The 12,784-nt window shown below is 68.8% G+C and overlaps 4 protein-coding genes across 4 annotated transcripts; 2 read left to right on the top strand and 2 right to left on the bottom strand.

Moving 5' to 3' along the window:
- Positions 1-9: 9 nt before the first annotated feature.
- On the bottom strand, positions 10-3,094 carry CALR (calreticulin). Its single transcript, XM_054808061.1, has 9 exons — positions 2,915-3,094; positions 1,929-2,030; positions 1,639-1,842; positions 1,459-1,553; positions 1,151-1,360; positions 960-1,073; positions 730-873; positions 559-651; positions 10-484 (listed from the first exon to the last, which is right to left on the bottom strand). Exons 1-9 carry the CDS (start codon positions 3,009-3,011, stop codon positions 302-304), a joined length of 1,242 nt encoding a protein of 413 aa, XP_054664036.1. The 5' UTR covers positions 3,012-3,094; the 3' UTR covers positions 10-301.
- Positions 3,095-4,022: 928 nt separating this feature from the next.
- Positions 4,023-6,965, top strand: FARSA (phenylalanyl-tRNA synthetase subunit alpha). Its single transcript, XM_054807829.1, has 13 exons — positions 4,023-4,208; positions 4,285-4,422; positions 4,494-4,592; positions 4,700-4,818; positions 4,900-4,992; positions 5,087-5,215; positions 5,304-5,419; positions 5,499-5,583; positions 5,680-5,779; positions 5,859-6,027; positions 6,096-6,173; positions 6,600-6,714; positions 6,802-6,965. Exons 1-13 carry the CDS (start codon positions 4,053-4,055, stop codon positions 6,905-6,907), a joined length of 1,503 nt encoding a protein of 500 aa, XP_054663804.1. The 5' UTR covers positions 4,023-4,052; the 3' UTR covers positions 6,908-6,965.
- Positions 6,966-7,688: 723 nt separating this feature from the next.
- Positions 7,689-9,305, top strand: SYCE2 (synaptonemal complex central element protein 2). Its single transcript, XM_054807777.1, has 3 exons — positions 7,689-7,795; positions 8,027-8,252; positions 8,993-9,305. The coding sequence occupies exons 1-3, from the start codon at positions 7,689-7,691 to the stop codon at positions 9,185-9,187; spliced, it is 528 nt and encodes a 175-aa protein (XP_054663752.1). The 3' UTR covers positions 9,188-9,305.
- A 219-nt stretch (positions 9,306-9,524) lies between these two features.
- GCDH (glutaryl-CoA dehydrogenase) lies at positions 9,525-12,565 on the bottom strand. Its single transcript, XM_054807965.1, has 10 exons — positions 12,413-12,565; positions 12,125-12,259; positions 11,920-11,982; positions 11,298-11,468; positions 10,959-11,088; positions 10,664-10,883; positions 10,468-10,571; positions 10,270-10,395; positions 10,035-10,195; positions 9,525-9,954 (listed from the first exon to the last, which is right to left on the bottom strand). The coding sequence occupies exons 1-10, from the start codon at positions 12,492-12,494 to the stop codon at positions 9,863-9,865; spliced, it is 1,284 nt and encodes a 427-aa protein (XP_054663940.1). The 5' UTR covers positions 12,495-12,565; the 3' UTR covers positions 9,525-9,862.
- Positions 12,566-12,784: the final 219 nt, after the last annotated feature.

Here is a 12,784-nt window from a genome sequence, read left to right as displayed (position 1 = left end):
GGCGGCCGGGACGAGCGTTAATTTAATAGAAACCGGATCGCGACACCCGTACAGTCACGTGCGCCCGCGGAGCCCCACCCTCCCCACCCCCCCGCCGGTACCGGAGACGGGGTCTGACCCCGACCCTCCCCTCGCTCCCGCGGTACCGGGCCCGGCGCCGTTCCTGAGTCCTCGCCCCGCAGGGGGCCCGGCCCGGCCCCCGCTCCCCGGTCCCGCGGGCGGGTGGCGGCCATAGAAAAGAGTCCAGGTCTCACAGAGACATTACGGTCCCGCCCCGGGGCCGGCCAGGCCGCGCCGCCCCTCACAGCTCGTCCCGCGGGGCCGCCTCCTCAGGCTCGGGCTCGGCCTCGGGCTCCTCCTCGTCCTCATCCTCCTCCTCCTCCCCCTCATCCTCCCCGTCCTCCTCCTTCCGCTGCTTCTCCTCCTCCTCCTGCTTCTTCCGCTGCTCTTCGTCCTGCTGCTCCTTCATCTTCCTCTCTGCCTCCTGCGGGACACGGGGGGTCACCGAGGGAGTCCCGGAGGGTCACGGGGGGGGGGGTGTCCCATCCCCTCCTGTACCTTGGTGGCTCCCCAGGTCTCATTGCCCATCTCCTCCGCCAGCTTCTCGTCATCCGTGATGAGGAAGTTGTCAAAGATGGTGCCAGACTTCACCTGCAGGACAGGAGGGGGTCAGAGGGGTCCTGGGAGGGTCAGGGGGGTCCTGGGAGGGGGTCCCGGTGCCCCACACACCTGCCAGAGGTCGAGGCCGATGACGCCAAAGCTGTCATAGGCGTAGAGGTGGGGGTCGGGGCTGTACTCGGGGTTGTCGATCTCGGGGTGCACCCACTTCCCCTTGTAGTCAGGGTTGTCGATCTGCTGGGGCCGCCACTCACCCTGGGGGGGTCGGAGGGGGTGTCAGGGGGAGCACAGGGGCACAGCCTGGCCCTTGGGAACCCCCCCCAGCCCCCCCGGGGCCTCACCTTGTACTCAGGGTTCTGGATGACGGGGGGCTCCCACTCCCCATCCATCTCCTCATCCCAGTCCTCTGGCTTCTTGGCATCGGGGTCAGGGATGTGCTCGGGCTTGTCCCAGTCCTGGGGAACGGGGCAGGGGTCAGGGCCCTTCCACAGCCTCCCCAGAGCCCTCAGAAACCCCTGGAGCCCCCCCAAACCTCAGGCTTGGTGTCCTCGGGGTCATCGATCTTGGCCCGCTCGTCCCAGTCATCGGGTTTCCGTGCATCAGGGTCCTTGATCTTCCTGGGGGGCAGGAAGTCCCAGTCCTCCTCCAGGCTGCCCGACTCCACCCGCCCGTTGTCGATCTTCACCTCGTAGGTGTTGTCCGGCCGCACCACCAGCGTGTACAGGTGGGTGAACTCATCGTCCTGCAGCGAGGGGAGGCTCAGCAGGGCCGCAACACCCCGCCGGGCAGTGGCAGAGTCCGTGTCCCCACCATGTGCCCCCCGCCGTGCCCCCCACCCACCTTGCAGCGGATGTCCTTGTTGATCAGGACGTTCTTCCCCTTGTAGTTGAAGATGACATGGACTTTCTTGGTGCCAGGGCCGCAGATGTCAGGGCCTGGGGAGGGGGGGGACACACGGGGGGTGAGGGGGGGGGCTCCCCACACAGTGCTGGGGGGACTGGGGGGGGCCCAGGGACCAACCGAACATGATGTTGTACTCGGAGTCGCCATGCATGTCTTCCTGGTTCAGGCTGGCCGGGAAGAGTTTGACATAACCACCGCCACAGTCGATGTTCTGCTCGTGTTTCACGGTGAACTGCACCACCAACGTCTTGTCCCGGTTGCTGAAGGGCTCAAAGCGGGAGGAGATGGCGTAGAACCGGGCGTCCTGGCTTGTCTGGATCCCTGCGGGCATGTTGGGGTGAGGAGGGGGATGCTCCTGGCCCCGGGGGTCCCCACCCGGCACAGCCTGGCCCTGGAGGTCTCCTCACCTTTGTCCTTCTCGGCGTCACCATAGAACTTGCCAGCCGTGAGGACGAACCGGCCGTAGTCGGGTTTGTGCTTCGATTCCACCCACCGGCGGGTCCAGGCATCTGCAGGAGGGGAGAGCTCAGGACCCCTGGTCGGTTCTGCCCCCCTGGCCTGTCATGCTCCAGAGGAGCCCATCCAGGAGAGCTGCCCACCCTGGGCAGAGCTGGGCTCCCCCAAGAGGGAGCTCAGGTCTTTGAGTGTCCCTTGTTGTGGGGCTGCACGAGGATTTGGGGTCCCAGGGAAGGACAAACCCCCAGTGTGAGCCAGCTCCTGCCTGCCCCCACCATGGGGAACTCCTCAGTCCCCAAGTGTCACCCCCCCAGTGAGGGCCCTCTACCCCTTGGGGGGGTCCCACTCCTGACAGCCCCCACTTCCCTCAAGCTGGGGGGGTGTCTCGGCACCCTGTTCCCCAGCCCAGGGGGGAGCTCCTACACAAAGGTATCCCCAGGACCCCCCACCCAAGTGGGCCCTGACCCCCCTCAAGCTCTCTCTGACCCTCACCTCTCCCTTAGAGCTCTCACCCTCCTTACCTCACCCAGCTCTTCCTGAGGACTGACCCTGAACCCTCCTCCCCCCGCCTCCCTCCAGTGACCCTTACCCTTCATCCCCCGTATGACCCTCATCCTCCTCAACCCAGGTGAGACACCAGCACCCCTCATCGACTCCCACACCTAGGCCGCCTCCCACCACAGCCCCTGACACCCAGCTCCAGAGAGGCCTCCAGGCCCCCCATACCCTCCCTCACCTGGGGGAAACACCCTAGGTCCCCCACAGCCACATCCCTAATCTCAGGGGACTCCCCTGAACCCCCAAACTTCAGAGGACTCCCCAGCCTCCCTCCCCTCACGGGAGCCCCCTCATGTCCCCTTCACCTCAGGGGACCCCACGGATCCCCACATGCCCCGCCCTCTCCCTCCCCGGGGGGACACCCCCTCCTTCCCCTCACCTCCATCCCCGAACTCCTCCCGGAAGAACTGGGTGGGCCCGGCCGCCGCCAGCGCCAGGAGGGCGCCGAGCATGACGGGGAGGCTGAGGCGGCTCATGGCGGCGGTCCCACACGGCGCGGCGCGGCCCGGTCGTTCCCTCCCTCCCGGCCCGGCGGCGCCCGGCACTGCGGAGGGGGGCGGTGGCGGCGCCGTCTTTTATCCTCCCGCCGCCCCTCGACCCGCCCCCGGCCCCGGTCTATTGGCCCGTACCCGCGCAGGGCCCGTTCCCATTGGCCGGCCGCCCGCTGGCCGGCGGCGACGGCGCCCCCGAACGTTGGCGTCCCAGATGGCCGCTTCCCATTGGCTGAGCACGAAGACCAATGAGGAGCGACCACGCGTTCGGAGGGAGACGCCCCCCCTCCCCTCCCGCGCGCTCCTGTCCTCTCTCCGTCACCGCAGTCACGTGGGGACGGGGGCTCTTAAAGGGCCAGGCCTCCTGCGGACCACGTGGGGTGTGGTGCTCGCCATCCCGTAATAGCACCAGGAAGAAGACTGGGAAGACGGAGGGGAGTGGGACGGGACATGATGCGGGACACGGGGTCTTCCCCGCATCTCGGGGATTTATAACCTAATATGGAGCTGTGATGCAATGATGATGTAATATAGTCCAATGAGGTCATAGCACATATGAAACCCAGCAAGGTACAGGACAGAGGGCCACGCTAATGAGGCACCAGTGCCCCCTGGACCCAGCCTTAGGGGCTGCCATCACTATGACGGGACACCCGGGGTCCGTGTCACCACAGCGCAACCCAGCAAAACTGGGCCCGGGGTTGTCGTTGCCATGGTGATGGGCCTGGGGGTGACGCAGGGGTGTCGCCACAGCCACCTACGCTCCCTGACACAGGTTGCGCACGGGAGTACGTGGTAAAGTCGCCCAGCGTCTCGTGACGTCGCTCTGCAGCCTCACGACGTCGCAGGCCCCTCACAGCAACGGGGGAGTGGGGGGGGTGGGGGGTGTCTCCCCCTCCCAAAGCAAACTCCAGCTGACGCTCCCGCCACGCTCAATATGGCGCCCGCCACACTCCACACGGCGCTCGCCCCGCCCCGCGCTACCGCCGCTTCCGGTGAGCGAGGGGAGCACTTCCGGTCGCCGCGATGTCGCCCAGCGTGGCTGAGCTGCTGCTGCAGCGGCTGGAGCGAGAGGCGGCGGGGCCCGGCGGGGGCCTCTGCAGCCTGGAGGCGGCCGCCGCGCTCGGCCTCGACCACCAGACGCTCGTAGGCGCCGTCAAGAGCCTGCAGGCGCTGGGGGAGGTAGGCGCGACGAGGCCCGCGCGGGTCACGGGAACCTCGGGGTACCGGTGCTCAACCCCGGTACCGGTCCCCGTAGGTGATCGAGGCGGAGGCGCGATCGGCCACGCGGTGGGAGCTGAGCCCCGAGGGCGCGGAGGTGCTGCGGGACGGCAGTCCCGAGGTGCGGCTCTTCCGGAGCCTCCCGGCGGAGGGGCTGCCCCAGAGCGACGCCATGGTGAGCGCGGGGGCACCGGGCGGGGGGTACCGGGGGTTACCGGGTCCCTCATCGCCTCCCCGTCCCCGCAGAAGCTGCCCGGCGGCTCGGTGGGCTTCAGCAAGGCCATGGCCAACAAGTGGCTGCGCCTGGAGAAGGGGGCACCCGGCGGCCCCCGCGTCCTCCACGCCGTGAGTGTCCCCTGCTCGTCCCCCTGTCCTGCCGGTGCCCGGTCTCCCCGTGACGAGGCCGCGTCCGTGTCACGTCCCCCCCGCCAGTGCTCCTTCCCCCTCCCCAGGTGACCGAGGTGCAGGACGCAGTACAGCAGAGCCTGCAGCAGGTGCAGCGGGGGGAGGCCGAGACCCTGCCCGAGCGCGACCGTGCCGAGCTGAAGAGGAGGAAGCTGCTGCTGGAAGTGTGAGCTGGGGGGAGATTTAGGGGGGGGGGGGCAGGTTTGGGGGCACCCCCTGACCCCCCCCCATTCCCCCCCCCCCCCAGCACCCTCAAGTCCTACTGGATCCGCAAGGGCAGCGCCTTCAGCACCGCGGTGGCACGTCAGGAGACTGAGCTGACGCCAGAGATGATCGCCACGTGAGTCTGGGGGAAACAGCCCTGCCGTGACCCCCCCCATGACCCTGCCATGACCCCACTGTGACCCTGCCATGACCTCTGACCCCACCTGCAGGGGGTCCTGGCGGCAGCGGCCCTTCAAACCCTACAACTTCTCTGCACTGGGGCTGCCCCCCGCCTGTGGCCACCTCCACCCCCTGCTGAAGGTGCGCTCCCAGCTCCGACAGATCTTCCTGGAGATGGGGTGAGCGGGGGGGGGTCCCCAGGGACAGGGTGTCCCCCAGCTGGGGGGTACGGCATCCCCTGAGGCTGTGGGGGCCCCCTCTCCCCAGGTTCACAGAGATGCCCACTGACAACTTTGTGGAGAGCTCATTCTGGAATTTCGACGCCCTCTTCCAGCCCCAGCAGCACCCGGCCCGCGACCAGCACGACACCTTCTTCCTGCAGGGTGGGTGCTGGGGGCAGGCAGGGGGATTTGGGGGGCTCCCCAAGCCCCGCTGAGCCCCCCCCATCTGCCTCTTCCCCAGACCCTGCCGAGGCCCCCGAGCTGCCCCCCGGCTACACGGCCAAGGTGAAGAAAGTCCACGCACAGGGAGGCTACGGCTCGCAGGGGTGAGGGCGAGACCCCCTGGGGGCATGGGTGGGTTTGGGGGGGCCGTGCCTCCCACCCCCAGGCCATACGCCACCCCTGCTGAGCCCCCCCCATAGGTACAAGTACGAGTGGCGGCTGGAGGAGGCGCGGAGGAACCTGCTGCGTACCCACACCACATCTGCCAGCGCCCGTGCGCTCTACCGGCTGGCCCACCAGGTGGGACAGGTTTTTGGGGGGGCCATGGGGAGGGTGAGTGTGTGTCCCTGTATGACCCACCTCTTCTTTACCACCCTAGGAGAAATTCACCCCGGTGAAATACTTCTCTATTGACCGGGTCTTCCGCAACGAGAGCCTGGACGCCACACACCTGGCCGAGTTCCACCAGGTGGAGGGGGTGGTGGCTGACCGTGGCCTCACCCTCGGCCACCTCATGGGCACCCTCCGGCAGTTCTTCACCAAACTGGGTATGGGGGGTACCTGGGGGGGTGCTGGGGGCTCCCTGGGACCCCCCCTCACCCCCCTCTGTCCCTAGGCATCACCCAGCTGCGCTTCAAGCCAGCCTATAACCCCTACACGGAGCCCAGCATGGAGGTGTTCAGCTACCACAAGGGTGAGGGGGGGTCCCCCCCCATGGAGCTGGGGGGGCCTGAGGGGTTGCGTGGGCCCCCAAAGGAGCCCCAGGGTCTGCATATGCACCCACAGAACAGGGGGGGGCCCTGTGATCTGCATGTGCCCCTGCAGAGTGGGGGAGACTTGGGTAACTTTTTAGGGTGGTGGCCAGCTTAGCCTCATTCTCTCCCCTATGGGGTGGAGGACTTTGGGGTACCCCTATAGGGTGGGGGGTTCTGGGGTGGCCCTATGGGGAGGGGGTCAGCCTGGCCTGGAGGAGGGGGAGCTTTGGAGTGCCCCTATGGGGTGGGGGTCTCTGGGGTTCCAATGGGGGGTGGCCTGGTCTCACTGTCTCTGAGAGGGGTGTCTCTGGGGGGCTCATGTCTCAGCCCCTGTGGGGCAGGGGCCCCCCACCTCACCCCTCCAGGGCTGAAGAAGTGGGTGGAGGTGGGGAACTCAGGGGTCTTCCGCCCCGAGCTGCTGCTGCCCATGGGGCTGCCCGAGAATGTCTCTGTCATCGCCTGGGGGCTCTCATTGGAGCGGTGAGTTGGGGGGGGGGGGGGGGCACGACAGGGGGCCCCAGTACAGGGAGGGGGCCACACCTGCTGACCCCCCCTGTCCTGCACCAGGCCCACCATGATCAAGTACGGCATCAACAACATCCGGGAGCTGGTGGGGCATCGGGTCAACCTGCAGATGGTCTACGACAGTCCCCTCTGCCGCCTGGACGCCTAGACCCCGTCCTCCTGGGGGGTAGGGGGGGCTGCCCCCTAATAAAGCCCCTTTGTCCAGCCGGGTGCCTGTGTCTGTGCTGGGACCGGGACCACGAGTGGTGTGGGGGGGGGTCGCACAGCTCTGGAGGGAGCCATACCCACAGAGACCCCCAGCCCTGCGGTGCTGACCACGGCTCCCTGTGACCCCCCCCCTCAGCGTCCCTCAGCCGGGCGGCCCCAACACTGCCGTACCTCCTCGCCCTTCAACCAGCTTCCCCCGCCCGCAGGCCGCGGCCCCCCGGCTGCGTCCCGGACGTACCGTGTCCCGGCGCCATCGCGGCTCCTCGTCTCCTCAGCGCCCGGCCCGGCCCGGCCCTTCCCGCCTTTTCCCGCGCCGCCTTTCATTGGCCGCTCCGTCGCCTAGGCGGGCGCCGATTGGCCGATGCTGAGTCCCGTCGCCCACCTGAGCCCCGCCCACCAGGCTCTCCTCAGCGCCGTGAGGGGCGGCCGTGGGTCTGGGGTCGCGCTTCCCTTCCCCGGGCTCCGGCCAGCGCTGGTCCTCGGTCCCCTCACCTGGACCCTGAACTGGCCTCTCCGCCCCAGGCCCCGTTCCTACAGCCGCCCCCCCCCGGGGCCCCAATCCGGGCGGGGGGACACCCCCCCCCCCGGGGCTGGGGGTGTCACAGCCCCGTGTAGGCCCTGAGCAGCAGCCCCGGAGCCAGGCAGGTCCTTCCCCCTCAGTGGCCCCCGCCAAGCCGGGCTGTGCCCCGGGCCCTGACGGCCGCCTGCCCCCCAGGGTGGGTATGTCGCGAAAGGAACGTGAGGGCCCCGAGCCGGAGCCAGAGGTGGGTGACGGCCCCTTCTACGAGGGCTTGGGAAGGGACGAGCCCCCCAGCGAGGACCCTGACAGGTAACACATTTTCCACCCTCTGCTGGCTCACAATTTTGACCTAAATTGGGGAGAAAAAAGAGCGTACGGCAAGCGACAACCCCACAGGTGGTCACAGCAAGGGGTGTCCTGGGTGACACACACATCCTGTTGTCCACACAGGCCACCACGTTCATTAGTGGGGTTCCCCGTGTTTCCCAATTAACGTGACCAGGCTGTCCCCTCCCCACCCCCGTGGACTGCGCACCCCTGATGCGTGGGTCCTGTGTTTGGGCCGAGGACGGAGGCGCTGCCCGTGTCCCCCTGGCCCGGCGCAGAGGCGGTGCTGGACGGCCAGGCCTCCCGGTACTTCGCGTCACTGGATGCCAACATCGGGGATCTGCAGCAGCGCGCGCAGCAGCTGATCGACAGGGTGAACGACAGCCGCAAGGAAGACCACACGGTGATGAGCGGCTTCAGGGAGAGCCTGCTGATGAAGGTGGGGAGCAGCGGGGGGGCTGCCGGTGTAGGGGGGAGCAGCAGATGAGGACACCCCAGCCCACGCCATCCTCTTGCTGCCGAGCTGGGCTACGCGGCTGTGCGGTCTCTGCCTGACGTGTTTAATCACGTTATTCTGCCCGAATTAGTGGCAGGCTGGGGGACGGTGAGACGAGGTGCCGCAGGGAGGGAGCACAGTGCGAGCGGCCTCTTGCAGGCTGCTGGCGCCAGCTGCAGAGCCTGGTGCGCCGTATGCACCGGCGCTCACTGCCACGGCAGGGGAAGTGCCCCACAGCCCCTTCAGGGGCGGCTACAGCTGCCTCCAGCCCCGCTTTGGGGAGCAGAGGGGACGCCAATGGCTCCCGCGTCCTTGCTCTGCTGCGCTGGACTTTGCTCCCACCGGCATCCCTGCAGCCGGGGAGGGGGGAACTGCGCCAGCAGGGCAGGAAGGGGGGGGCTCCCGCAGGCCCACGCGCAGATGGCGGCCCGGCCTTGGCAGCTGCGGCCCACGGTGACCCAGCACTCGGTGGCTACCGCGGCCGGCGCTCCGGCTACCATGGGCGCAGCTGGCAGCAGTGGCAGCCAAGCCAGGCTGGGAGCTGTGCCAGCCCGGGCAGCCGCAGCTGCCACCCCGCTCTCCAGGGACGGCAGCCGGGCGCCAGCCGTGCCAAACGGCGCTGCCCACCCCCACACTCCGTCAAGAGCCGTATCCCCCCCCCTTTTTCCGCCCCGGCGTGGCAGGTCTCGGGCCTGGCGGAGCAGCTGGAGGAGCGGCTCTTCCACCTCTACGGCCTCCACAACGAGCTGATTCAGGAGCAGCTGCAGGAGCTGGCGGAGGTGATGGAACGGGTGGGGACGGCTGAGGCCGAGCTCCGGCAGGTCTGCCGCACCGTGGAGGCAGCCTACCGTGACCTCTGCTTGCAGCCTGAAACCTGAAAGGGGCCCCAGATCCGCAGGGGCCCCCCCCAAACCCGTGGGATCCCCCCGCCTTGGTCCTGTGGCAGCGCAAGCGGGGTGTGCGTTGCCTGCTGCTGCTGTGCCAGGGCAGCCACGAGTGGGAAAGGGGGATTTTGGCCCAAATGGGCTTTTTTGTTGCTGTTGGTGTTTGGGTTTAGCACGAATAAAAAGAGCAAAAAAAAAACTCCAAAGGATGAATGTGGGGGGGGAGCTGCCAGGGTTCCGCTGCCTGCTCGCTCTCGATGGCGGACATGTGTCCCGGCAGCTTAATTAACGCTGACGCTGCTGGCACTGACGAACAGAGGCCGACGTGGGGTGGCTTTTCCATTTTATTGGCGAGTGGCCGTGAGGACGGCAAAGGCACCAGGGCAGTTCACTGGCCAAGAGGCTCCGTGGCAAAGCCCGGCACAACTGTGCTGCCAGGTCCCATCAGTGACACCACGTCCCGTCAGCGACAGCGGGTCTGTTCACCAATACCTTGTCGGTGACGCCGAGTCTGGTCGGTGACACGGGTCTGATCTTTGGCACCATCTCCTCACGTCCTTCCCCCATGGGTGATGTACTGACCCCGCCGGTGGCGTCGTGATGCCGGTCGTGCTGCAGCGCGTCACAGTCGCGTGCCACCGATGCGGTGCCGGGCGCCATCTCCCCTTGCTAGCCCCGCGTTGCTGGCGGTTTGCTGGGGGCGAAGGCCTGGATGCCGGTGATGGCTCGGCCCAGGATCAGCGCATGGATGTCATGGGTGCCTGCAGGCGAGGGAGCAGCCAGGTCTCGGTGGCACCCGGTGCCGGCGGGACCCCGCACCCCGCACCTGGCGCGGCAGTACCTTCGTAGGTGTTGACGGCCTCCAGGTTCATCATGTGCCGGATGACGTGGTACTCGTCACAGATCCCGTTCCCCCCCAGCATGTCCCGCGCCTCCCGGGCGATGGCCAGCGCCTTCCCGCACGAATTGCGTTTCAGCATCGACACCATCTCGGGGACCGCCCTGAGGGGACAGGGACGCTGGCACCCCCCTGCCACCACCCCCAGACACCCCCCCTTCCCCGCAGCAGCACCTACTTTCCCTCGTCCTTGAGGCGGCCGAGGCGCAGGCAGGCCTGCAGCCCCAGGGCGATCTCCGTCACCATGTCCGCCAGCTTCTTCTGCACCAGCTGGTTGCGTGCCAGCGGCCCCCCGAATTGGTTCCTGTGGCGGAGGGGGGACGGTGGGGATTGTGGGGGGCAGGTGGGAGCCCCCCCCCGCTGTCCCCGGTGTTACCTGTCAAGGACGTATTGCCGTGCCGTCTCCAGGCAGGCCTCGGCGGCGCCCAGCGCGCCCCAGGCAATGCCGTAGCGGGCGTGGGTCAGGCAGCCGAAGGGGCCCTGGGGCGAAAGGGGGTCACTGGGGTCCCCCATGCCACGGTGGTGCTCCCTGTACCACCCCGGTGTCCGTGTCCATGTCCCCCGCCTCTTACCGCCAGGCCGACCGCGTTGGGCAGCAGATTCTCCTCCGGCACCTCCACGTCGTCCATCACGATCATGCCGGTGGCGGAGGCACGGAGCGAGAACTTGCCCTCGATTTTGGGGGTGCTGAGGCCAGGCATCCCCCGCTCCAGCAGGAACCCCCTTATCCTCCCGTCCTCCTCGCACGCTGCCCACACCAGGCACAGGTCGGCCGCTGGCGAGTTGGTGATCCTGGGTGGGGTGTCGGTGTGGGTCTGGGGGGGGTGTTGGGGGGGTGCCCCCTCGTTCCCCCGATTCGGGGCTCACCAGGTCTTGGAGCCCCGCAGCGTGTAGGTCTTGGCGCTGGGGTTGTAGCGTGCCCGCGTCTCCATGCGCCCCGGATCGCTCCCGTGGTTGGGCTCCGTCAGCCCAAAGCACCCCAGCAGCTCCCCCCGTGCTGAGGGGTGGGGGGGGAGTGTCGGTGAGACCCCCATGGCCCCCCCCTCACAGCTCCCCCCCTGCCCAGGGGGCTCCCATGGTTGGGTCCCCCCCGAGGGCGCAGCGTCAGGGGGACCCCAGGAACCCCACAGCCCCCCCCGCCCCATTCCGCCCCCCTCCTTGTGTGTGTCATCACGTCCCCCCCCCCGCCCCGCATGCGGGTCTCACCCAGGGGGGGCAGGAAGCGGTCCCGCTGGGCGGGGGTGCCGTAGGCCAGGATGGGGTGCATGACGAGGGAGGACTGGACGCTCAGCACCGAGCGGTAGCTGCTGTCCACCCGCTCCAGCTCCCGTGCCACCAGCCCGTAGCCCACCGAGGTGGTGCCCGCGCAGCCGTACCCTGCGGACAGCGTCACCCCACGGAGACCCCCAGACCCCCCCAGCAATACCCTGGGGACAGCGTCACCCCACGGAGACCCCCAGACCCCCCCAGCAATACCCTGGGGACAGCGTCACCCCACAGAGACCCCAGGACTCCCAGCCCTGCTCCCCCTGCCCCTCCATACCCTCAGCCCCCCCAATACCCACCCCCCTACCCCCATGACAGGACTCTGCCCCCCCAGAGATGCCCCCAAGGAGGACACCCGCCCCCCCAGCCCCTCCCTAGGGGTCCCAACCCTGCCCTCCCCCCCCCCCCCTGCAATCATACCCTGGTAACCCCAGGGGAGACCCCTGCCCCCCAATCCATCCCTCACCCTCCCCCCCAACTCCCTTGCTGTCTCTAGGGGGACCCCACAGCCCCCACGCGCTCTGGGGGGGGGTCCCAGTCCCCCCCATCTCCCCTCACTCACCCTTGATAGTGGGGCCCAGCACCCCCAGCGCCCCCATCTCGGACACAATCTCCCGGTCAAAGACTGGGGGGGGAGAGGGGGGGGCTTGAGTGCAGCCGATCTGGGGGCTCCCCCCACCCCTCCCCTGCCCAGGGAGTGTAGGGGGGGGTTATCTCGATATTGGGGCGCGGGGGGTGGGGGGGGGTGGGTGTGTGTGTCCCGGTACCCTCGTGTCGGTTGGCGTGCAGCACGCGTGGCAGCAGCCGTTCGTGGCAGTACTTGCGCAGGGCGTCCCGCAACAGCCGCTCCTCGGGGCTCAGCAGCCCCTCCAGGCACAGGGGGTCCCGCCAGTCAAAGGCGGCTGGGGGGGGGGGGGTGTCAGCACCAGACCCCCCCTTCAGCCCCCCCCCCTTCTCCCCCCGACCGGCCCCCTCTCCTGCGGAGAGGGGGCCGGTCGGGGGGAGAAGGGGGGGGGGGGGGGGCATTCGAGGGTGTCCTGCCCCCCCCAACTCACCCTGCGGAGGGGGGGCCGTGCCTCCCCAGCGGACACCGGTCCGGACCAGGCGAAGCAGCGGGGCAGCGAGACGCAGCGCCATGGTGGGGGGGGGGTCTGGGGAGGTGGGGGGCAGCTGAGACAAGGACCCCCAACGGCCCCCCTGGGACTCCCAACCGGCCCCCCCCCCCCCCCAAGACCCTCCCTTGCTGTCCCGTGTCGTGTGTGTCGTGTCCCCCCCCCCCCGCCCCGCACCGTGCGAGTTCGGCGGCGGCGAACGGGCCCGGAGGAGCCCTCGGCCGTGACGTCACGGGGGGGTGGGGCGGGGGTGTGACGAGGGGGCGTGACGTTAACCCACGCCTGCCCGTGCTCCGGGGGCGGGGGGGGGGGGGG

Source organism: Grus americana, chromosome 33 (assembly GCF_028858705.1).
Source record: "Grus americana isolate bGruAme1 chromosome 33, bGruAme1.mat, whole genome shotgun sequence".
In the NCBI taxonomy this organism is placed as follows: Eukaryota; Metazoa; Chordata; class Aves; order Gruiformes; family Gruidae; genus Grus; species Grus americana.
This window is presented reverse-complemented; position numbering and strand designations above follow the sequence as displayed.